The 25508-nt window shown below is 40.0% G+C and overlaps 1 protein-coding gene across 1 annotated transcript in view; it reads left to right on the top strand.

Annotated features, from left to right (window-relative positions):
* The first annotated feature begins 3171 nt into the window (after window positions 1-3171).
* NEO1 (neogenin 1) overlaps window positions 3172-25508 on the top strand; it is a 269841-nt gene continuing 247504 nt past the window's right edge. Inside the window, 2 exon segments of the mRNA XM_033189458.1 lie at window positions 3172-3473; window positions 3979-4292. Coding sequence (XP_033045349.1) covers window positions 4163-4292 — 130 coding nt within the window. The 5' untranslated portion in view covers window positions 3172-3473; window positions 3979-4162.

Below are 25508 nucleotides of genomic sequence, written 5' to 3'. Positions count from 1 at the left end.
GGAAAAATGGAGGCTCACCTTATGCTCAGAGGCACCTTATACTCAGGCATAATGTAGTATATGCTGATGACTCACTTCTCCAGTCCTATCTCCCTGCTAAACTCCAGATCCAAGTAATGAACGGCTTACTGATATTTCTACTCAGATATATTTAAAGTACCTATGTATGCATAGGTACTTTAAATTTGCTGGTCCAAAGTTAAACTAACATTGTCTCCCATCTGCTCCTCTTTCTCGTTCCCCCCTCAGCGAATGCCACCACCTTCATTTAGCTGCCCAAGTTGAAACCTGAGTTACCCACATCTCCTATCTCTCCCACACACCCCTGCTGTTTCTATCTATCTCCTAAATCTCTCTCTTATCTGTCCACTTTTCTTAATCCTCTCTGCTTTACTCCAGGCCATCATCATCTCCTCCCTAGACTACTGTAACAAAATCTGAACTGTTTTTTTTGTTTTTGTTTTTGGGTCTCGACTTCTTCCAAACTACACTCCAAGAAGCAGCCCGAGTGTTCCTTCTAAAATGCAAATCTGGGTCAAATCCCACCTGTAGGCGTGGCTGACTCCTATCTACCTTCAGGTCTCTGTTTAGAGGCCAGTGCTTCTCTAATTCTCCTTCCCCCACCCCCACACACAATTTAAAGTTAGATGCTCTTACTAAGTTTTCCCACACTCCTTATCTTTCCTTACCATAACAGTCTTTACACTTCTTTGTTATAATTGTTTACCCTTTCTGCTAGACTGGGAACTTTGTTTATCTGGCTCATCACTGTCTTCCCTTAACACAAGCCAGGACCAGAGACACAGGATGTACTTTATAAATATTAAATGAATGAACCAATAATGTTGTTATCCCAGCATCCAGCACAATACTTGGTGAAAACAGGTCCTCAATAATTTTTGCTGAATTAATAGATTGTTGTTGAACTAAAGATATATAATTAAGCAACATGTGACAAGCAAAATTAATATTGAGCAGGCCTTGTACTTAAAAAGGAGCACACATCCTTTTTAATTATGCTTAATCAGAGATGGCTCCCTAGAACAGGTGGCTCTTGAAGGAGAACAGGAGAAAAAAAATTCTTTCCTAGTGGAAAGTAAAGGGCAAATATAAAAATAACAATCTCTGTGCAGAAGAAAATCACTTTCTTAAGACTGGGGCAACTTCTAGTTGAAGTCTGCTGTGACTCGAAAGTGTTCTATCCTGAGATCTTGCTAGTCAGTGGACTAGCTTTCTTCTTCTCTACCTCGGATGCTGGGATCCACAGCCAGGGACTCAGCTGCAGAATCTCATTACCGCCAGCAGTTAAACACTGAATTGTACGTCCTTTCTAATGTTGAAAAAAAAAATCCTTTTACTATAGAGAATAAGATTCCTACCAAGTTTTATATTCGTAGGCTTTAATATTTCATTTAATTTTTACATCAAAATACATTAGCATAAATTTCACAAGATACCAGTCTAGTTATTTTTGGCCTGCATTTCGATAACTTTTACTGACATACAATGGCCACTCTGTTTTCTTTGCTCTAAAGTTTCTTTGTGCACTTATTCCTTGAACATGGGCCTCATGTTCTAACTTTATGTGGATGAAAAAACTGTTAATTTCACGAGTGGTTTAATATCTCTTCATAGATTGATAGTTTAGACAATATAAAAGTGTTGATTGGCAGTATAGGTGCAGGCTGAAGTATTTGTTGAAAATCTTGTTGGGAGAATAAGAATGATAAAAGAGATGCCTAAGAAAATCTTTTCTCAGATATGCTTTACTAAACAAAGAACAGGTTAATTAATCAATGATGATTTTTAAAGGGCAAGTCGACAGTGTCAGTGACTTTGAAACAAAGGAGCTGAATTCAAGTGTGTGCCTGAGTTATTTAACTATCTTGAACTGATTTAGCTGTAGCTTTAACCTGGGGCTCCATTTATTAGTGGTTTAATAGAGTGGGTTTTATTAAAATTGTGATTTAATCACAAGCCAGAAATACACAACTGCTTTACACTTTTTGATATAAAACTGATATACACAGTGGGCTGATAAAATTACTGAGACAGTTCATAGAAGTCATATATTAAAACCAGTCTGTCACTAACGACAACTCATGTATTTTTCAAAACTTGGAGACAGATGTAAGCTTCATCTCAGAAGTCATATTAGACGTTTTAGGTTTAATATAATGAAATCTTTCCAGACTTAGAAAAGATATCAGGAAATTAACATTTGCAAGGCAATTTACAGTTTTCAAAGAGCTTTTCTCATTAATTATCTCAGAAAACTGAATAATGATGTGATTATTAAAGGTTAATTAAGCAAATACTTGTGAAGTAATTGGGAGGTAATCTATTTCTAATTTAACAGGTCAATCACGGGTATTTAGGAAATATTTTTGCTGGTTAACAAGTCTAACCAAAACAAAAAGGTATTTAAATGGTTTCCCTAGTGAAAAACCATAAGCGTGTGTTTCCTCTATTAAGTCAATTGTTTCAAAGAACTGGGATGAGAATTCCTAATTTCACCGTTTTGATGATTTAAGAGCTTTTAGGAAGATTCTGAGCTCTTCCCTCCCGATGTTAATCCATGTCTTATATTGTTCATTTTGGCGCTTTAGAATAAAATATCTTTAGAAAGTAACTATGAGAAAGCACAGAGGGATATGTTAGTGAAATAGCCATTTTCTTGTGGGAAGCAAGACATTTCGGTTATCGACTGTACAGAAGAATGAATAAAACCCAACTCCTATTAACCACCAAACACGACTCTGATTGCGTAATCATACAAAGAAATTTTTTAAAAAAAATTTCCATGGGTGCAGTATACAAAATCATCAGTAATCTCATCAGCAGTGGAACTACAAACTGCTTTCTCCTAACTTTGGGTAGCCTGGGTGATGCCTCACGATTACTAAATGGTTTAAAATCATATCCCACTTGCTCCTTGGTTTATCAGCGAAAGACGTGATTCCCAGGTAGGAAAACGCGAAGTGTCCCGCAAAGGTACAGGTAAGACGTAGCAGTTCCTGCGAGAGGACTGGCCCCCGGGAGTCCCAGGGCTCGGTCGGGGCCCCCGCACGAACTGAGGAAGTGGACAGCGGGCACCTTTGTCTGTGCCTAGTTCCCTGGACCTGGGCCCAGCGACGCGGGTGGGGGCGCGGTTCGGGCGGGTCCCGACGCTGCCCGGGGGAAGCGCGCGGCGAGGGCGGCCAGGCCTGGAAGCCGGAGGTCAGCGGCTGCGCGGCCGGCCCCCTCCCACGGGAGCCGCGCCAGGGCCCAGCAAGAGCCGGGCGGGATCGCTATTGTTTTTGGCGAGCACATAAATCCCCGCGCCGACCCACTGCGCACCCAGGTTTCCTCCCGGAGGCCATTCGGTTTCCTCTGAGGCCCTATATAGACGCTCCAGGCCCGGACTGTGCAGAGGTGCGCGCCCACGCCGGCCTCCCGGACCAGCCTGAGCTCGGAGCGCCTCTCGCCCTCAGGTCTCTGCAGCCAGAGGCGTCTGGGGAGGTGAGGGGGGAAATTTGTCCCCGGGGCGAGGAGTAGGAGGCGGGGGCGCGCGGAGCCGAGGGGCTGCGGCTAGCTGGCGGGAGGAGGAGGCGGATCCGCTTCTCCGGGGTTTCCCTGACGCCAGCAGCAGCACCCGGTGCGCGCGCCCCGCACCAGTCAGCGGCTCCGGGGAGAAGGGGGAGGGGAGCGGGCCCGTCGCGGCCCGCGAGGCGGCAGCCGGGATTGGAGCGGGGGCGGGCCGCGCGCGGAGCCCAGGGGGTGCGGGCGAGGGAGGCGCGCGCGTGCGCGCGCTCGCGCCCGGGACTCCCGCCCCCCGCCCCCGCCGTCCTCGGTCTCCGCCCCCCTCGCGCTGGTGTGTGGAGCCGGAGTCGGCGGCGGGTGGCGGCGCCTGGAACCTGGAGACCGACCCACCCCCCCCCGCCCCGGAATGTACTGACTCCCCCTCTCCGCTCTCCTCCCCTCCCCGCCCCCCTGCAGGAGGGAGGCGCCCCCGAGTCTCCCCTCCCGCGAGAGGGGCCGCGCGGGCCGGGCCGGGCCGGGCTGGAGCAGCGGCGGCCGCGGGAGCCGAGCCTGCAGCGAGGGACCGGCTGAGACGCGCGGGAGGGAAGGCAAGGGCTCCGCGGCGCTGTCGCCGCCGACGCCGCTCACTCTCGGGGAAGAGATGGCGGCGGAGCGGGGAGCCCGGCGACTCCTCAGCACCTCCTCCTTGTGGCTCTACTGCCTGCTGCTGCTCGGGCGCCGGACGCCGGGCGCCGCGGCCGCCAGGAGCGGCTCCGCGCCGCAGTCCCCAGGTAAGCGGCGGGCGCGGGCCCGGGGGTGCGCGGGGGCGCGGCATCGGCTCAGGCGGCGGTGGCTCGGGTGTTTTTGTTTAGGATCCAGGAGGAAACGTGCAGGAACTTCTCTGCCTCGGCTCCGGTTGCCGTAGAGAAAGGGGATCGTGCGTGGTGGGGAGGGGAAGGGCGAAAGGGGGCGCCGCCAGTGGAGGGGCGGCTGCCGGGGGGCAGGTCGGGGGCGCCGAGGTCTAGTTCCGAGCTTTGTACCTGGAGGCAGGTTCACCCCTCGCCTCTCTCCCCTCCCCCAGGTTCATCCCACTTGTAAGAGTGGGACATTCTTGTGCTCACACTAGCACCAGTAGAGGCCACTACACACCTCATTAAATAAACAATCGGATGGCCAATTCATTAATTTTCAGGAAAGGAAAGGGGAGGGGGCTTGAACTCCTGGTTCCCTGGCCAGGGATTTCCCAGCTTCCGAAGTCTCGGGGAAGCGCTGGCTGGTCTCGAGGGACTCCTCGCGCGGGGATTGGAGCCCGAAGTCTGCGGAAGAGCGGGGTGTCAGAGGGGCACAATTGCCCGCTCACAACCCCTGGTGTTGATTTAACGATGAGGACGCCTTGGAGAGCGGCTCGGAGTGATCGTCTGTTAGTGTTTCCGTCATGGAATGCCTCTTCTTTCCTGGGGATTACAACTATATTTACAGCCTGTTAACCACTCTTAACCAAGGGAATTGTCTGAGCATCGGATTTTAAGTACTTGTACGATGTTTTGAGATGGCATTGTATAAACATATTGAACCTCAAAAGCCATTTTCAGTTCTGTTTTGGAATATTATAGATTACTGAAACCACCTGCGTTCCTATTTACTTAAGGGGACCAACGAACAAAAATGCCAAGCCTTCCGGGAAGGACCTTACGGTATTGTTGAGCAGGATACACTCAGCAGTTGAAAGTCAAATTAGCATGTAATCTGTTAAAATTGTTTGACCAAGGTGGGGTACCGTAAAACTTGACAAAACTTTCACTCCTGTGAGATATATTTTTACATTTGAAAGCAATCTTACCGTTGACCCAGTACTTGTTTTTCCCTGATTTATATGAAATATTATTTAAAATCACACTGAAAGGTAACTTGACTGATAAACTTTTCATTTCCTCGCTGTGTATGTAGCTCATGGCTTTTGCCAATGGTAAAGAACAGCTTTAAACTAAAGTACCAGTGGGTATTCTCTAAACAGCTACGTAAACAGTAGTGTTTTAATGTCAAATTAAACATCGCTTATGTCATGATGTACATTTATACATTCAGTTCATATATGGTTTAGAACACATTTTGGTGCTGAAGTGTTTAGAAAACATGTTCCTGTTACCCATGATCTGTTTTATACGGTAGTTCATATGTAGTTCATCAAATTTCAAGTTAATAGATGGAGTTTTTGTTTGAAGCTTTGTCAATAATTTTGTAAGTAACTAAAATGCTAGTGATTTTATTACTTAGGATAATAAAATAATGTAAGCAGTCTCTTAGGAAGCGGTCTTGACATCTGTTTCAACATTAACTCAATTGACAGGTTTTATTTTGCACAGATGAGGTGCAAGGCATGTGCTCTCTGCCTTCATGGATTTTACAGTCTGGTGTGTGGGTAGGAAAGATGGCCATCCAGCTACTAATTATATAATTAAGGAGTTGTGATAAGCACTACAAAGGAGAATAGGTTTTGAGAAAGTGGGTACTGAAGTGACATAACCTAGTCTGGGTGTTAGGGTGCCTCACAAGAACTGAGATCTGAGGAGTGAGTAGCAGTGGAGGTGGGGAGGCTCACAGGTAATTAGTGGGGTAGTTGGGTCTAGAACATAGATCTTCTGGTTCTCGGTCCAGAGTGCTTCCTGTAAACCGCTGTGCTTCATTACAAAAGTGAAAGGAATAACTGCAATAAGGAGGGATTGGTCAGTTCTGCCATAAAACTGCGGAAGAGATCAAGAGACTGGAGAACTGAGTAAGCAGCAACTGGAACGAGCTGTCCACAAGTCAGATGTCCTTTGTCAGTAGTTTATTTTTTTTTATTTTTGTAGAGTGATAGACTCAGAAATCTTTTTGTAGGGGATTAATAGTGAATAGATGGTAGGAGAGTAGATATGTTCAGTAGTAAAAGGTGGAGACAAATAGAGATGTGGGACAATAGGATAAATGGAAGGTGTTTTTCTGTCTGAGGTTAGACATAGACATACGGAGGTGGAGGAAAAAGTAAAAAGTAAAGGACGGGTGATAGAAAATGGTCAGCAAGAGAGGAGAGTTGGAATTGAGTAGGAACATAATCTTGTATTGTGAAGAAGGGCAGATTACTGAAAAGATACATAGGGACCTTGGGGAAGATGACATGACAGCAGCCTGTGCAATGCAGGTCTTCTCTATTTAAAGTGAACATTCTTCACCGAGGACTCTATAGCTTCTGCCTGAACCATTTATTTCATGATGTGATTCATTGCCTTACAGGGTAGTCCATTTCTGTGTTGAATAACATCTGTTAGAAAATTTTGCTTTATACAGTACATTTCACTGTAGTTTTCACCCTCCCCACCCTTCTTATATTTTTTCCTCTTTGCTTACCTTTTTCAGCATTACCCTATCTTCAGGTTAATCTCTTCTCTGATTAATTCTTCATTTGTCTTTCTGACTTTTCTTTAACTCATTAAATATTAGTATCTAAAGCTTATCTCATTTTACATACTCTGTTTGCCCTCAGTTGCCACCTGTGAGCTAAGGACTCTCTTAATTCACGCTTTCTCACGTGCCACTTGCTACCTTCACTAAATAGGCATCTTAGGTTACTCAAGTTCGAAGTTAAACTCTGTGTCATCTTCCCTTGTGCTTGCTTCATCCCCATTCTCTAAGCAAGAACAAACCAGCTACTGGCCCCTGTCTCTCATGTTGTTGGAATGATTGCATGGATTTGTCTTCTTGTGTTGCCTGCCTTGGTCATCACTGTTACCCACTTGCCCAAGCTGAGATCAAGAAGACCTCCTCTTCCCATTCCCATAGCTGATAGTGCTTTTTGCTTTTTACCTCTCAGCTATTTCTTGACTCTGAATCGGTATCTTTTCATCTTCATCCCCGCATGGGCTAACAGTAGGGGCTCCATAATTAATCTCTTTGTCTGTACTGTTACCCTCCAGAAGTCTGTCCTGCTAGATGAGCTTTCTGAAATATTTTCCTGAGCATGCCACTCTCCTACTTAAAATCTCTTACTAGTGTTCTGTAGCTTGGGTGGTAGAACTCTTTGGCATGGAGATTGTGAGGCCCTTTGTATTCTTTACCTCTGTTCTCCCAAACCCAATAAAGCCTCATCTCTTGTCACCCCTAGCATACACCTTGCATTGCACCACTCCAGATTAACGACATAGCTTGAGATCTCCGTACCTTTGCACATTCTCTTCTTCCTGTCACTTCTCACCTTGTCCACTTCTGAAACTCCTTATCTAGTTAGTGAATTTTTCTCCACCAGCCCTCTCTTCCAAAGAAAGTTATGGTCACTGTTCTGTGTTCCCATAGCTTCCTGAGTACTTTTCATCTTGTGTTACTTATTTTCTTGTCTCTTCTGCTAGTCTCAACCTCTGAAGGGTTGGCTGGGTTGTCTTATTCACTTTTGTTTCCCTAATGTAGCACTAGCATGTAGCATAGAGAAGATAACCAGTAAATGTTTGTTGACTGAATGTTGAATTGCCTTTGTTTTTAACCCCTAGGGCCATACAGCACAAATCTGATTCCTTTATATGATGGCCCTTCACGTGTCTAATCACATTTCATGTGTGCACATTTGCATGTGTGTGTGGGCCCCCCCTGCCCTTCCCCCTTATCCTCTTTATGTTAACCATCCTTAATTCCTTCGGCCACTCTTTGCATTACTTAGTTTTCAGATCTTTTGTGAGCTTGGTCGTCATCCTGGATATATCGTAGTTTTCGTGTTTTTTAGTTTTGTCATCTTTGGAAAGATCTTTGATCTTACTGAGTCATCTAAAAGAAAAGACGGATGGCGTTGCTTTGCCTGTCAGAATGAGGCACAAAAGAGATCATAGAATTCTGGGATGAATGCTCAAAGAAGATAAGAAATGTGACTGATTTTCGTAAACTGTATGAAAATTAATACATGATGTGGGATAATGAAAAGACATATATGAAGGCAGAGGATATGGAGTATGACTTAGGGTTCTACAACTTCACATACATCTGTAAGTTGGGAGATATAGGCAGGCAAGAATAATACCTTACCTACCTAACTGGATTGTCAGAAAAATAAAATGTAAAATTGTTCATAAACTATAAAGTACCATACCTATGTAGAATGGCTTTACTGTTTTTTGTGAACTCTAAAAATATACTATAATTCTATTAAATTATTCGAAAGTGTATTTTTTTTTCTTTTGGCTTAATTGATCATTACTGGTTTCTTCCTTATGAGTTTTTCTCTACCTCAATTAAAATATTGGGGTAACTTTAATAAATCTCATTATATACTATTTAATAGTCTTTTTTCCAAACCCTTTATTTTATTGGTGATTTCCATGTGATTGGGAACTATTTACCATATCATTGGTTTAGGCTTCTGGGTAAGGTTGCGTCAATAATTGGCGAACAGTTAGAGGAAATAACTGTAGGTAAGATCATATTGACTGGAGAGGTAAGTGAAGTGAGGAAAAGCTTTGTGTTTAAGATTTTGAAAAATCAACTTTGTCATGAACACAAGCTAGTGAAAGATGATTTTAAAACAGAGCCCAAATTTTGGATTCATTTAGAATGAAGAGAGTTTTTTTGATTCAAAAATTTTGTAAATAGTGACAAAAAAGGTAATTTAGACCCACTGGTATGATTTTGGTATATTTCTTTCTAGTTACTGCCTATATGGCATTTTATCTTTTTACATTGTAATTATGGTGTATGTATAACTTGAAATGTTTTGTCTTGACATAATACCATTTTTCTTTGTTGTCACATTATCTTTAAATCATTTTATTTTAAAAACTTATTTAAAAATACATAAATATATGTTTGTTTGCAGTCAAACAATATAAAAATACATAGAATAAAAAATTTTATCACTCCTACCCACAAATTCCATTTTTTAAATCCATAAGTAACCCCTTTTAATATCTTCCCTCGCATGTGCATATGTGTGTATAGTTTTATTTTTTTACAGATAAGCAGGATCATACTACCTATTGTTTTTTTGACTTGCTTTTTCACTGAGTGTGTTGGAGATTCTTCCATGCCAGTATATACAGATTTTCCTATAACCATTATTTATAATGTGTATGTAATATTCCAGGGAGCAAATATAATAATACTGGTTAATTAAAGTAGTATTTGTGGAACACTCCCTGAGTTCCAGGCATTGTGCCATGCTCTTTCACATGTATTTAATCTTTTACACAGTCCTGTGAGGAAAATGGCAATTTCTTCACATTCCACATATGAGGAAATTGAGTCTCAGATATTAAGTGCTTTGCCAAAGGTCTCACAGCCTGTCATGTGGAAAAGTTGACATTGGAATCCAGGTCTTTGCAACTTCAAAGCCTATGTTCTTTATTCCTCTGCATTCTGCTGCTAATTGTGTATTCTCCTGTTATGGATATTGAAGTTATTTTTACTATTTTGCTGTGATAAAGAATGCTGTGATGAACATATTCTTTCTTATGGTCTTTCTATATTTTGGATTCTCACATACAGGATTGCTGGTGAAAAGTTAACTTGTGTGTGTATGTGGGAGTCAGGGTTCCATTTATTATAGAAAAGTAATGATATTGAGTTATACCATTGACTAGTACTTTTATAACTTTTTCAAGGTTTTACCACTTTTAATTGTGAACTTTGGGTCCTTAAGGCCATATTTTAAAATGCAGGTTCGTCTGTTAACTGAAAGGTTGAGCTAATTAATAAGTAATTTCAAAGGTCCCTTCTACCTTCAAGTTTCTCTTACTCTGAAGTTCATAATATGGAACAGTGGATTTATTTCAGCTTAATAACGTCTGTTCAGTTATTGTGTTCCAACACCGGTCATTTCTGGTTTTCGGATGCAAAAGTCACCTTTTTTCATTCCCTAAAGCCCAAGTTATTGTACGTCTTTTTTTTTTTTTTTTTTTTTGTAGTGGGAAGTAGGATGTGATTGGAAAATCTTCTATACTTGCAAATGATTGTATATGATTTTATTTTATATGTGTAAAAATAGCTTTAGTGCTGAGTTATATTGCTTCAGTGTTAAGTAATTGTGAGGTGTTTTAAGATATAGTATTACCGGAAATTTAGATGCTTACTCTTAGGCTTGGAAGGGATGTAAAGTAAATTGACCAGCTTACAGAGCTGGCTTATATAAACAGGTTTTGATTCCCTGTTTGACTCCTTTACATAAAGAAAAGGCAGAGAGGTATGCTAGTTATATATGTTTTATCTTACTGAATGAAGTCAGTTCTTGAATTCTGAGGAGTTAGTAGATTGGTGGTCTACAGTTCAGATTGCGTGTCTCTGCTTTTCCTTTTTTAAAGAATCCTTAGAAATAACCTTCTTTAAAATTATTTCATAGCAAGAATCCTTACATTTAACTTTTTATTAAGTCAGTTCTATAGGCAAAGCTAAGAGTTGCAATAATTTTGGGTGGTTGCAAACGTCTGTCTTTGAGGGCTAATTATGCACAAAGCTGCACTGTGGAAATAAAGATGAATTGTACATGCTTTCTGTCCTCAGGAAGCATTTGGTCTAATGGTGGAGGTGAGGTAGATATTAGGTAACTTGATTTGGTGAGAGAAAGTGCCATTACTGCTGTAGGTAGAAAAATACATTCTGGAATCATTGTGTTACTGTTGATCAAGGAATAGTGCTGCTTTCCCTCATAATTTTGGTTCTGTATCTTTAGAGTAGTAGACTAGAATAAAGCCAGTAGACTAGAATTCTCAAGGAGTTATATGTCATTTCCTCTAAGTGATTACTGCAGTGTTTGAATGTATGAGAATGCTCATAATTGAGCCATCTGGGGGTGCAGCTACTCCCATGTTTTTTGGAAATCTGGAGATTGATCATACTGATTTTCAGAATTGATTATTGGTCAGTAATAGTAAAACTTACTGAGGAGTCCTGAGCAGAGTGAATTTTTGTAATGATACTATGTGGAAATTGAAAACAGAATGTTTCTGTTTTTCTGCTTTAGTGGTTAAAAAAATCACCAAAATGTGTCTTTATGAGGTCTAGTTAAGATAATAGCATTATTATTTACAAATTTAGGGATAGAATAACAAATTATGTTTCATTTATAGTTTTTTAATTCACAGCATAGCTTTAAATATAACAAGTAAAATTTGAAGATCTTTTTGGTTAATTGTTGAAAGCTTTTGAAGTTGGAGGTGGGATTACTAGTTTTTTGTTTTGTTTTATTTTGTTGTGGGACTGAGTCTCGCCCTGTTGCCCAGGCTGGAGTGTAATGGCGTGATCTTGGCTCACTGCACCCTCTGCCTTCCAGGTTCAAGCCATTCTGCTGCCTCAGCCTCCCAAGTAGCTGGGACTACAGGCATTCACCACCACACCCTGCTCATTTTTTTTTTTTTTTTTTGTATTTTTAGTAGAAACAGGGTTTCACCATACTGGCCAGGCTGGTCTCAAACTCCTGACCTCAAATGATCTACCTGCCTCGGCCTCCCAAAGTGTTGGGATTACAGGCGTGAGTTACTGCCGCACCCGGGCAACTAGTTGTTTTAAATTTATATAGTGTTGTATATTCAAGGGATTGTGTGCAGAAATTCTTGTGGTGATAACCGTTTTATTTATTTATTTATTTTGAGATGGGCTCTCAGTCTGTCACCCAGGCTGGAGTGCAATGGCGTGATCACAGCTTACTGCAGCCTCAATCTTCCAGGCTCGGGTGATCCCCAACCTCAGCCTCCCAAGTAGCTGGGACTACAGTCGTGCCTCACCATGCCCAGCTAATTTTTTTGGGTATTTTCGTAGAGACAGGGTTTCACCATATTGCCCAGGCTGGTCTCAAACTCCTGGACTGAAGCATTCCACCTGCCTCAGCCTCCCGAAGTGCTGGGATTACAAATGTGACACTGCACCGGCTTAACCTGTTTATTAATTGTATCTCACCTACATAGAACTCAACCATTATGCAGCCTACCTCTGGAATATAACTGAAGACTAGGGAATAAGAGAAATAATTTTCAAAGTAAATACGTATCTCAGAGTCCCAAAGGACTTCGTTCAGAGCCTATCTTTAATTCATAGGCAATTCTAACAAACAGTGTAATCTAATTTCTAAGCCCATAGCTGATCAGAAGTGGGTAGAAGGACTATCTTGGGAAATGCCCCCTGCAGCAGAAGGTTTCAAGGAAAGATACTTAAAATAAGTGTAAGAATACAGAGATCTTCCCATAAACAGAAGTTACTGTCTCAGCCACGTTGAGGAAAGTTTCTTAACCTTTCCATTACTACTAATGGACATTGCCTACCCCTGGCCTTTCCTTTTATCCCCTCCTACTAGAGATATAGTTGCTGTCTGGGAGATAGATCTTCCCTCAGAAATCTCTTGAGTCTTAATCTCCTCTCAAATTAGTAAGGCTTCAGTTTGATGCCTGAGGTAGGAAGAAAGGAAGTGTGACCAGGAGGGGAGGTGAGGTGGCAGGTATGGTTCCTTCCCCTCTGGCCATGACGTTTATCTTTATTAACAGCGTTACTAAACCTGATGGCTGAAATATGTATGTGGATTTTTAATTTGGGGGTAGAGTTAATTGTTGAATTTTTATGTTAAAAATGTAACATTTCATACTATGTAAAATAAAAGGTGAAATCATACACTTCAACCCTTGTTCCCAGAGAAATTGCTTTTAATAACTATGGTCTATTTTATATATATACTTAAAATATCCAGTACATATATAACAAAAAAAGTTGGATTTTGCTGTGCATACTGATTTTTAACTTGTTTTAGGACATCTTTCCATGTGAGTGTGTATAAATTTATCAGAGTTGTTTTGATAGCCATATGGAATTTTCTGGATATATCATAATTTATTTAACCAATTTCTTTTTGATGCTCCCAAGTTTTTGATTGCAAACAAATGATGCAGTGAACCCATGTTTATAAATGTCCCTATTTGTGCACATGTGCAGGTAAACCATAGAATAAGTTTGTGGATTTGGAATTGTAGGACAAGAGGGCATGTGCATTCACATTATTTCCAGATTGTTTACTAAACAGCTGATTTACACTCCTTTGAGCAACAAATGAGAATGTCTGTTTCCACACATCCTTGCCAACATATTGGTTATTTTCAGACTTCTTAGTCTTTTTGCCAATTTGATAGAAGAAAAAAAAAACTGTAAATTTTATATTTTAAAATTATTAATGGAGTAGAACATCTTTTCAGATTTGTATTGATGTTTTATATTGTTTCTGAGAATTGCCTATTCATGTGTTTTATTCATATTTCTGTATCTTTTCTTGAATCATTGGTTCATTTATAAATATAGATAATACGTAATTAAGAATAGGAATAATTTAAAACTTTATAATTTGTCAAAATTTCCGTGGCTGCTTATGGTTCTTAACTTAGTGATAAGCAAATGAGTAATTGGGTTACTTATCTGACTCCTGCTAACCACTGCTCATGCTAACCTGATGTTGATTCATAAGCTTTAAAACTGTTCTGTTTTGAGGAAAAAAATTAAATATTTTATTCATTGATTTGAGTAACAGATAGGAATTGAAACATGCTGTTACCTCTTTTAAGACAGAAATAACAATTTTGGTTTGGAGTGATTAAGTTCATTTAGTCAAATACTTGAATGCCAGTTTGGCCCAAGGTACTGTGTTGATTTAAAGTGGAAAGTGGATTAAGAATTCAGCAGAAGAGACCGGGCGCGGTGGCTCAAGCCTGTAATCCCAGCACTTTGGGAGGCCGAGACGGGCGGATCACGAGGTCAGGAGATCAAGACCATCCTGGCTAACACGGTGAAACCCCGTCTCTACTAAAAAAAATACCAAAAATTAGCCGGGCGAGGTGGCGTGCGCCTGTAGTCCCAGCTACTAGGGGAGGCTGAGGCGAGAGAATGGCCTAAACCCGGGAGGCGGAGCTTGCAGTGAGCTGAGATCCGGCCACTGCACTCCAGCCTGGGCGACAGAGCGAGACTCTGTCTCAAAAAAAAAAAGAATTCAGCAGAACAAGTTTGGGAACAATGGATATTGGTTCCATTTTGGACACCTTGAGCCTGAGATATCAGCAGAACATCCCTGTAAAAGGAAGGATTGCAGAATTAGGGCTCAGTTGAGAAGTCTAGGCTAGAAGCTAGGCTCACAGGTTATCTGATAGAGATGATAGTTGATTCAAGCCTTAAGTGTAGTTCATGACACTTAGGAAGGAAAAAGAAAGCCTGGGGCAAAGACTTAGGCATACACCTGTAGTTGGGTTTCCAAAGGGAGGAAACGTTCCTCTGTTTACAGAAGAAGATACCACCATTAAAGCTAGGTAAGGATGTAGAGTAAGAATTATATAAAATGATAAATTTCATTTTGCCTATGGAGGCTTATTGAGAAACACCTGTGTGAATAAATGAGCTAGTGCTGAAGTAATGTCACTTATTTCCCTTACCCCTGCAGGCATGTCATGGCCCCAGATTAGAACAGTAGGCAGGGAGAACGAAGGCATACAGAGCCAATTCTGAACAATTCTTAAAGTGACATATATCATAGCCACCCACTCTACTGGGCTGAAATGAACAATGAGTGACTTAATATGTCTCCCTGCTTAGAACAAAGCCTGGCTTATTCATGGAATGTAAACTGTTATTATTGTTGTTTTTTTAATTGTATACTAGGTGGAAAGGCTAGCTAAAAAGACATGAAAAGTAGGTAACGTGATTTTTTTGTGTTTATTTGATGGCTATGTGTAAATAGATTGTTAAATGAGTCAGCTTGTGTTGAAGAGGATAAAGATTTGTTTAGTTTGGGATATTCAGCTGAGTTTCTTAGGACTTGAGCTGATTTTGAGGCCGTAAGTAGGGTTTTTAGATGGGCAGGCGTTTTGTTAGTTTGTTTTTTGTCCAGGAGTGTAAAATACGGAGCATTATGAGGCAAAGTAAAGGCAAAAGCAACAGAAATGTTCCGTAAACTATTTCTTGTAAGGTTCATTTTTATTCTGGAGTTAATAATTTGTCATGTAGCAGAGGGGTGATGATGATGAAATCATAGCAGAATAATCTGTCATGGTAGGAAGGAAGGTGGAGATAGTGCATGTTCCAATTTTTAATGAAAATTAACTTTATCATTACGTATTTGCTTTTTAAGACTTCATTTATTTCCTGTTAGATGTTGTGAGCTTATTTTATGAATCAGTGATTTCTCTGGAGTTTGTTCAAAGCCAGAGAAGTAAGCTTCAGGATTGTGTGTATTAGGAGGTTCTAAGGAGTTAGTGTTTGCCACTTTCTGAAGAATACTTTTAAAAAAACTCTGTAAGCTTTGTGGAAAAGTGAATTTATTTCTTCTTCAGAGTAGTTAGAGTTAAGTAGAGGCATTTCTGTTTCAGAGTCAGCCTTGTCAGTCATTGAAATTTTGGGGTTAGAAATGTAGACATTGTGATACTTGGCAGTTCCACTTTGTTCACACTTAAGTTTTTAGATTTGCCTCTGTATTTGCATAGTAGCTTGACCTTGATATAAAATTCCTGTATCACGATCTTTTTATTTCACAGCTCGCTGGGCAGTTCTTCTTCCTGCATTTAATGCTGCATGTAATGTAATTATGTACTAGATACTAGGTACTTGATTTCAAAAAAAATCTGTAGATTTTTGTATGTGAGTATATGATTAGGGATTTAGAAATTTCACCAGAATATGACTAGGTGGGAGATTATTCATTTTTTTAAAAAGGTGGTACATTGACATTGTATTTTAGTTTGGCATTATCTTTAAATTCAGCGAATGAAGTGAAAATTGCATGTTGTTGTAATTCTCTTTTAATATACCTTAAGAAAACCCCAAGTTGGAGGCTGATATTTTCTCTCTCAATAAGTTGGTCATCGACAGTTTTTCCACTATGTTGGAAGAGATAATTTCTTTTGTTAACTACCAAATGAAGAGAAAAACTTGTATTATTGTACAGAAACTTTATTTTTTTTTAAACTCTGGGATTGCAGTGTGATGAGATTCTCGTACTAAGACATTCTGAAGCTGAGCTCAGCTGGTGGAAGTTCATATCTCATATTTTGTGCTTATATGAATGGCAGGTAGAATGGCTTGTTCTATTTATATTCGTATTCTCTCTCTCTTTGTCTCTCTGACTCTCATAGTTGAATTATTTTAACTTAAATGTGTGTGTGATATGACTTCTCTGTACTTTATGAACTTTTATTAAAATTAATTAATTAATTTAGAGACAGAGTCTCACTCTGTTGCCCAGGCTGGAGTGCAGTGGTGTGATCTCAGCTCACTGTAACCTCTGTCTTTTGGGCTTAAGAGATCCTCCTGCCTCAGCCTCCCAAGTAGCTGGGACTACAGATGCACACCACCATGCCCAGCTAGTTTCTTAATTTTTTTTTGGAGACAAGGTCTTATTATATTGCCCAGGCTTGTTTTGAACTCCTGGACTCAAGTAATTCTCCTGCCTTGGCCCCCCAGAGTGCTGGGATTACAGATGTGAGCCACTGCATTTGGCCCTGTAGTCATATATTTATGTTTGTAGCATGTGGTTAGGTTTTGTTTTCTTTTGCCTGACAGTTTTTGTCTTTTTACTAAATCATGTCTATTTAATGTAACAGTTCATATATTTGGCTTTAAACCTCCCATTTTATTATTTATTTCTGCTTGCACTGCTTATTCTGTATTCCCCTTTCTCTCTTTTCCTGCCTTCTTTGGATTATTTTAAGTTATTCTGTATTTCCCTCTCTTTTAGCTTGCCAGTTATAATTTCTTTTACTATTCATTTAGTGTTTCCTGAATGTTTCTTTAACTTGTTATTTGTATGATTTCATGGACAGTACAAGACCTTTATAACACCTTAATTCCATTTGTCCTTCTCTTTTGTTTTTATGTTATGTTATTGTTGTGTATTTTAGTTCTCTGCATATTTAAGATCCATCAGATGTTATTTCAGACTCACTTCATTTAGATCTAATTATTTAAATTCATTAAGTTATTCATTTAGATTTACCCACATATTTCCTTTCTCAGTTGCTCTTCATTTATTTTTCTGCATCTCTGATCTTTCATCTGGAATCATTTCTTTCTGCCTGGGGAATATAATTTAGCATTTAGTTAGATTTGATGGAGATGAATTTTCTCAGCTTGTCTGTCTGAAAACATTTGTATTTCACCTTCATTTTTGGATTTTTGAGGAGAGGGTGCTGAATGTAGAATTCTAGGTAAACAGTGTATTCTTTCAGCACTTTAAATATGTTATTCCATTGTCCACTGAACTCTATCTTTTCTAGTAAGAAGTCAGCTGTCTTATTTTTCTTCTTTTGTGAGTAATGTGCTTACCTCCCACCTTTGGCCACTTCTAAGATTTGTTCTTTAGTTATGGTTGTCAGAAATGTCACTATGATGTGCCTAGTTATGGTTTTCTTTGTATTTATCCTGCTTATTGAGCTTGTTGTATGTGTGGGCTGATCACTTTCATCACTTTTGAAGAGTTCTTGGCTTGGCTGTTATCCTTCAAATATTTTTTTCTGAATTAAATTTCATTGGAATTTAGTTCACTTAGACTCCCTTACATCCTTCTCTTTCTGATGGGTTCAGAAAAACTATAGATTTGTAGCTTGTCTGCCCTGTTTTGGTTGTTAGGAAAACAGTAATAGTCTCTGATAACTTTACATTCTGATTCGAGGCAGCACTCTCTATATTGAATTAATTTCATTTATTGACTTTTTCAGTTCTGTAATTTCTTTCTTTCTTTCTTTCTTTTTTATAGTTTGCAGGTCTCTGCTGAAGTTCTCCATCTTGTGTTTTTATTCCTTTAACCCACTCCATCATGTGTGTTCCCATAGGAGTTTTGCTTTTATGTCTGTTATATCACCTGATTTGGGAGGGTTTCTTTTCATGTTCTTATTTGTGATTGAATGCCAGGTGTTGTGTATGAAAAATTATCTAGATTATCTGGATGATACTGCCTTCTCCCAGAAAGGATTTACCTTTGCTTCCAGTAGGTGGTTATGCTGGAGGTACTAACAGTCTCATACCACATTACGCAGGGATTGAGGTGATTTAAAATTAGGCTTTAGACTCTATAAGTTGAAATAGTTTAGGTATACCTTTAGTTCTTGGATGTAGCCCTTTGAGGTTCTTATCCACAGTTTAAGGGGTCTGCCCTCCCTCTTGACAGGCCCTCACTCCAGTTTTTGTCCCCTTAGGGCTTGAATCTGTCAAAAGCTGTGCTCATCTCAGCCCCTCCAGCAGTAGCCTTTAGAATCTGCTGATAGCTCTAGGCCAAAAGGATCCCCACATACCAGATTTGTCCCTTTGGCTTTTCTTTCTTTTTGGATTTTGGTTCCTCAATTCCTCATTGCCTTGATTGCCTTTACACAGATATTTTGTGTTTTGTCTAGTTTCTTTAGTTATTCTCAGTGGGAGAATTGGTCTAAACCATCTACTGTATCATTCCTGGAAGCTGAATTCTCTCAATGCCTCTTTCATCATTTCTGTTATTTGTGTTTTATGATAAATTTTCAAGTTTGTCTGGTTTTTTCATCATGTGCAATCTGCTGTTTGTTGTCCCAATTGTATTTCATTGGAAAATTATTGAGTAGTTTTGTAGCGGAAAGCAATCTCCCTGATTTCAGATTGTTCTCTTTTCATATACACAGTAGTCTTCTAAGTTTCTTTAGGATTTCTATAATTGGGATTTCTGCAGTTGGGAATTCTAATGATATTCTAAAATTTATTTCTCTCTGTAAATTTTCCAGGGGAAATTTTTGCTCCAGTTGATAGAACAATCATTCTTTTAGCTTCTAGGTCTTTTCAAGTGTCTGTGGTGACCATGATGATATGATGATGTCTATATATATATTCAGTATTGCTGGTTGAAATGGATGCTTTTGAAGTTTGTGTGGGTTCCTCTTCTAATATTTCAGGTATAGATGAAAGAAGAGAAATTTTTAGATTTGCTACCATTTAACAGTTTGATTGACATTCCTAGATTATTGGTTTAACAGAATGATCTACATTCCTTTATCATTGGTCTGGTGGTTTGCAGGGAGTAGGGGCAAGATATAGCCAGGTAATTGTGAGACGGGGAGGTTTACTGCTAATGCATTGTTTGCAATGCTGAAATTCAAAAACTGAACATTCAGGACTGGTAATCAATTGTGGAGCTAGCTGTGGCAGCCTCCTCTATTCATTTTTGTCCCCTTGCCCCCACTTTTTTTTGAGACAGAGTCTCACTACACCCAGGCTGGAGTGCATTGGTGCGTTCTTGGCTCACTGCAACCTCTGCCTCTTGGGTTCAAGTGATTCTCATGCCATAGCCTCCCAAATAGCTGGGATTACAGGTGTGCACCACCACACCTGGCTAATTTTTGTATTTTTAGTAGAGATGGGGTTTTGCCACATTGGCCAGCTTGGTCTCGAACTCCTGACCTCAAGTGATCCACCTGCCTTGGCCTCGCAAAGTACTGGGATTACAGGTGTGAGCCACTGCACCTGGTCTGTTTCTGTCCCTTATCTCTAATCCTCAACATGAGTGCTGAACCAGATGCTTTGCTAGCCTTTTTTCTTGGAGCTATCATGGGTCCATCCACATAATGCTTGTCACTATTCTGTGATTTCCAGTGGAGGTACAGATTTTCCTCTTGGTGTTTTTATTTATTAATTTTTTAAAAATTTGTTTAGTTATTTTAGTGGATATTAAGCTGAGGTGTTGGTGGGCATTGGTTAAATGCATGAACTTAGTTTTGCCATCTTGAATTGAGAATCTACCATGGGTATTTTTTTTTGTTCTCATTTGGTTTAGTTTGATATCTGATCCAATTTAAAAGAATAGTTTTTTTTAACTTTTATGTTCATTTAGATTAAAATTCTGCAATCACTGAAGGACTGTGCTAGGGTAGTTAACTCCTGACGGATGGAAACCCTTTGATAGAGTGGGGCTTTTTGGTTTTTTGTTTGTTTGTTTGTTTTTGAGACAGGGTCTCACTCTCACCTAGGCTGGAGTACAATGGGATAATCACAGCTTACTGCAGCTTTGACTTCTTGGGTTCGAGTGATCCTCCCCCCTCAGCCTCCCAAGTAGCTGGGACTACAGTCATGTGTCACCATGGGCTAATTGTTGTATTTTTTTTGTAGAGACAGGATTTTGCTGTGTTGCCCAGCTGGTCTTAAACTCCTGGGCTTAAGCAATCCTCCCATCTTGGCCTCCCAAAGTGCTGGAATTATAGGCTTGAGCCACTGAGCACAGCCGAGTAGGGGCATTTTTTATTCAACAGACATTTTCATGACTGCCAACTGTGTTTTGAGGCAGTACCAGATTTTGGGAGTACAGATGTCGGCAAGTTCTTTGATCTTACATACCTATTATTGAGGCAGAGACCTTTCTCTGAGGCCAAGAGATTTTTTTTTTTTTTAAGAGAGAGAACCAGTGTCTGTTCAAAATTTTTGTTTTTTAACCCATTAGTTAGATCATTGAATATAAATGAATATATAAACCTTGATAATAGTTTTTATGTCTATAGAAAATATTCCAGTTAAAATCTTATGTATAATTTCAGTTGAATTACTCATTGTTTATAGTAAATTTCAGTTTATTCTGTGACTAGATGATTATATCAATTAAGGGTTATGTTTCATATATATATACACGTATATATACACACACACATATATATATAAATTACCCATGTTACACGTATTTGGAAAGTAGGATAGTATGGATTTTATGGCCTTTGTATTTTTTAATTTATTAAATAAGGGATTCAGAGTTTAGTAAGGTAGGTAGGACATAAGACAGAAAAGTAGAGGCATTATATATTCAATTTTACTTAAAGGAAGAAGAGTTAGCAGTCTGCTTCTACCTTAAATCTAGAGTTTGCTACTCAGGAAATAATGCTTTGGAGGTGGTTTGACAGATTGAGTATGGTATAAGGAATTGGGAAAAAGCAGGCAACTGAGGCCAAAGAGTAGATTGTAAAGGAAAGTGGCTAGCTTCAGTATGTAGTCATGGGGAAAACAAGGTTATATCTGTTATAGGCATAAAATACTCTGTACAGAGAGTTGGTTGTCTTCATTTTATATCCAACAAGAATAGTATAATTTAGGGAAAGTTATTAAATTGAACCTTTTGAACTAATGCTTTGTCATGATGTAGGTTAATTTCCCTCATATGTTGTTCATCCTAGGTCATGTATTTTATTGGTAATATAAAGTTGATATAAAAATACATTTGATGCCAGATTTTCAGTTTTTAATGCAGTGGCTTTCACACTTGTTCAGGTGTTAGAACATCTGGAAGTAGTGGTGTACTATGAGAGAGATCATGAACTGTATTTTAATTACATGAAACGAAGTATAGTTTTACTAGCTGTACATATAACTCATGTGAATGTAACTCAATATAAATATTTAAGGAGCATTTGTTATGTATCATAAAATGCCTAATTTTATGATGAAAGTGAATCATGAAAGAGCTAGAAGAAAATAGAAAAGAGATTTTTAAAAAGCCTATCAATGGTATATACAGTAGTCTTCCCTTATCCACGGGAGATTCATTCCAATATCCTAGTAGATGCCTGAAACCGTGGAAGTTATCAAATCTATCTATACCAGTTTTTCCCCTGTGCATACATATGACAAAGTTTAATTTAAAAATTAGGTACAGTAAGATATTAATAATAAACTAGAACAGTTATGACATTATATTGTCATAAAAGTTATGTGAATGTTCTGTCTGTCTCACAGATTATCTAAATATTTTAATATCATGGCTGACTATGGGTAACTGAAACTGTAGAAAGTGAAACCATGGAAAGCAAAACTATGGATAAGGAGGGACTGCTGTAATATCTTTTAAGATTATATCTTCAGTAGGGGCTGGTTGCCTTAGCCATTGGCAGCGTGCTTAAGTGATTCTTTTTGGAAAAAATTTTAAAAAAGTTTTTTTAGAGACAGGATCTCACTTTGTCACCCAGGCTGGAGTGCAGTGGCATGATCATAGCTCACTGTAGCCTTGAACTCCTGGGCTCAAGGACTCTTCCCACCTCAGCCTCGTGAGTAGCTTGGACTACAGGTGGGTGCTACCACACCTGACTAATTTTAAAATTTTTTATAGAGGCTGAGTCTTGCTATGTTGCCCAGGCTGGTCTGGAACTCCTGGCCTCAAGAGATCTTCCTGCCTTGGCCTCCCAAAGTGCTGGGATTCCAGGCATGAACCACTGTGCCTGGCTCTAAGCGATTCTTTACGTATAGTTACTACTTTCAGGTCATCATTACACATCTACTGAGAGAAAATTTGTGGTTCTGGGGCCTGGAAATCTGAATTTTGAGAAGCATCTGGTGGATTTTGTATTCACAAAGTTTGAGAAACATTTTTTAAATGCTAATTAAAAAGACAGGATATTGCTTCATAATTTAAAAGAAACAGTGTTTGAGATTGAACTCCTCCTCCAAGGAAAAATGTAATTTACGTATGATGGGGTAGTTGCTATTTATTCACTTGAGTTGTTTTTTGTTGTTGTTGTTGTTGTTGTTTTGAGACAGGGTCTTACTCCATCACCCAGGCTGGAGTGCAGTGCTGCCATCACAGCTCACTGCAGCCATGACCTTGTAGGCTGAGGTGATTCTTCCACCTCAGTCTTTTAGTGGCTGCGACTACCATGCTTGGCTACTTTTTTGTGTTTATTTGTAGAGACAGAGTTTTGTTGCCTAGGCTGGGCTCAAACTTCTGGGATCAAATGATCGGCCCACTGTGGCTTCCCAGAGTGCTGGGATTACAGGTGTAAGCCACCACACCTGGTCCACTTTTGTTTTAAGAAATGTCTTTATGGCCGGGCGCGGTGGCTCAAGCCTGTAATCCCAGCACTTTGGGAGGCCGAGACGGGCGGATCACAAGGTCAGGAGATCAAGACCATCCTGGCTAATACGGTGAAACCCCGTCTCTACTAAAGAATACAAAAAAAAAACTAGCCGGGCGACGAGGCGGGCGCCTGTAGTCCCAGCTACTTGGGAGGCGGGGGCAGGAGAATGGCGTAAACCTGGGAGGCGGAGCTTGCAGTGAGCTGAGATCCGGCCACCGCACTCCAGCCCGGGCGACAGAGCCAGACTCCGTCTCAAAAAAAAAAAAAAAAAAAAAGAAATGTCTTTATAACTGAATATTGAAAAGAATTGCCATTTCTCTGAAAGTCTTTTAGTTGTTTTTCCGTGGAAATGATCGTACTGTGTCTGATGGCTTTTAATTTAATTTTTTTTTTTTTTTTGAGATGGAGTTTTGCTCTTGTGGCCCGGGCCCGATCTTGGCCCACTGCAACCTCTGCCTCCTGGGTTCAAGTGATTCTCCTGCCTCAGCCTCCTGAGTAGTTGGGATTACAGGCATGTGCCACCACATTCAGCTAATTTTTGTGTTTTTATAAGAGACAGGATTTCACCATGTTGGACAGGCTGATCTCGAACTCCTGACCTCAGGTGATCTGCCTGCCTCCCAAAGTGCTGGGATTACAGGCATAAGCCACCGTGCCCAGCTGGCTTTTAATTTTTTTTTTTTAACTGTGAAATGTCATTAGAATTTGGATTATATTTCATTAATGTAATAACTGAAAGATTCAGAGTTATAATTTTTAGAAGTTTTAGTTTTGCTTTATTAACTGACTCAACTGTTGGAAGCAGGAACATAAATGAAAAGGTCATCTGAAAGTCTCATGTATATAAGCTTTTTCTAACTCTCCAGAACAAGGTGAATTTCAGACAAGTTCAGTAAACCTTTATTGAGTACATGTCGCATGCCAGGCTCTATGTTGGGACCATGAGGATGATTAAAACTTACATCCTGTCCTGGTAAAGTTCACACTGTTGTGGGAATGAGATGGGGAAGGAATACATGTAAACAAGCCATTTGTGCTTTGCCTAACTTCAATGAATTTAAAAGGTTATGAAATAAACTGACCATCATAATACATGAAGAAAAAGTGTGTGTGTGCGCGTGCGTGGAGGTAGGGTCGTGGTGGTGATGGTGATGCTTCACACTTCGGCTCTTGTAGTAGCCTAGGTAGTTTACAGAGATAAATTGGATTAGCATGATGGTGGTGTAGAGAAGTACATGGAATAGAAAGATATTTAGGTGATAAAGTAGACTTTGGTGATGGATTGGATATGGTGGTGAGGGAGAGGGACACGTCAAAGATGATTCCTAAGGTTCTTTAGGATTCGCATAGCAGGATGATGGGTGATGATATCTTTTACTGGGAAAGAACTAAGTTTGGGAGGCAAGGAGAGCATGCGTTTAATTTTGGACATTATGAATTTGATACACCTTTGTGATATCCAGGGGCAGTAGTTACAGTCTGGAGTGTGATGGAAGACGTGGGCTATAGATTTGTGAGTCATTTGCTTAGAATGTGGTCAAATTGAGAAAGTTGGGGTATTATAAGACAGAGAAGTGAGCGGAGAAGTAGGAGGAAAACCAGGAGAAAGTTGTATCATAGGAACCAAGGAGGAGAGTATCTGATTCTGCTGGCAGAATTAAGTATGGTGAGGATTGGAGAGTCTTTTGCATTTACCTGTCAGTCACCGTTGACTTTGCTGACAGCTGTAGATGGAATTTGGAAGCAGGTTGAGGGACAAGTGGGAAGGGAGGAAATGAAGACTGAAAAGTTCAGAAATTTAGCCTGGATGGAGATGACTGAATGTAGGGTTGAGGTCTCATGAGTTGGGTGTGTGTGTGTCTATGTTTAATGGATGAGATTCTGGAGCATATTTAAAAATGGAAGGCTCTATTTGAGAGGGATAGTTTAAGTATGCAAGGAAAATGGGATAACTGACAGTGTTAAGTTTCCTGGGAAGGTTGGGAGAACACGGCGTTTTGAGCACAAGTAGAAAGATTTGCATTTGACTCATTGTAGGAGAGAGAACTCTCCTTTAACAAGAGGGAAGGAACATAAGAACAGGTGAATATTATTGTTAATGACACAGTGAGGCCTTTTGCTGTGTGTGATAAGCAGGAAATGGTTTCCAGGAGTGTTGGGGCATTGGTTGACCAGAGATGTGGGATTACTATTACCAGA

Source organism: Trachypithecus francoisi, unplaced genomic scaffold, assembly GCF_009764315.1.
Source record: "Trachypithecus francoisi isolate TF-2019V2 unplaced genomic scaffold, Tfra_2.0 Lachesis_group3, whole genome shotgun sequence".
In the NCBI taxonomy this organism is placed as follows: domain Eukaryota; kingdom Metazoa; phylum Chordata; class Mammalia; order Primates; family Cercopithecidae; genus Trachypithecus; species Trachypithecus francoisi.
This window is presented reverse-complemented; position numbering and strand designations above follow the sequence as displayed.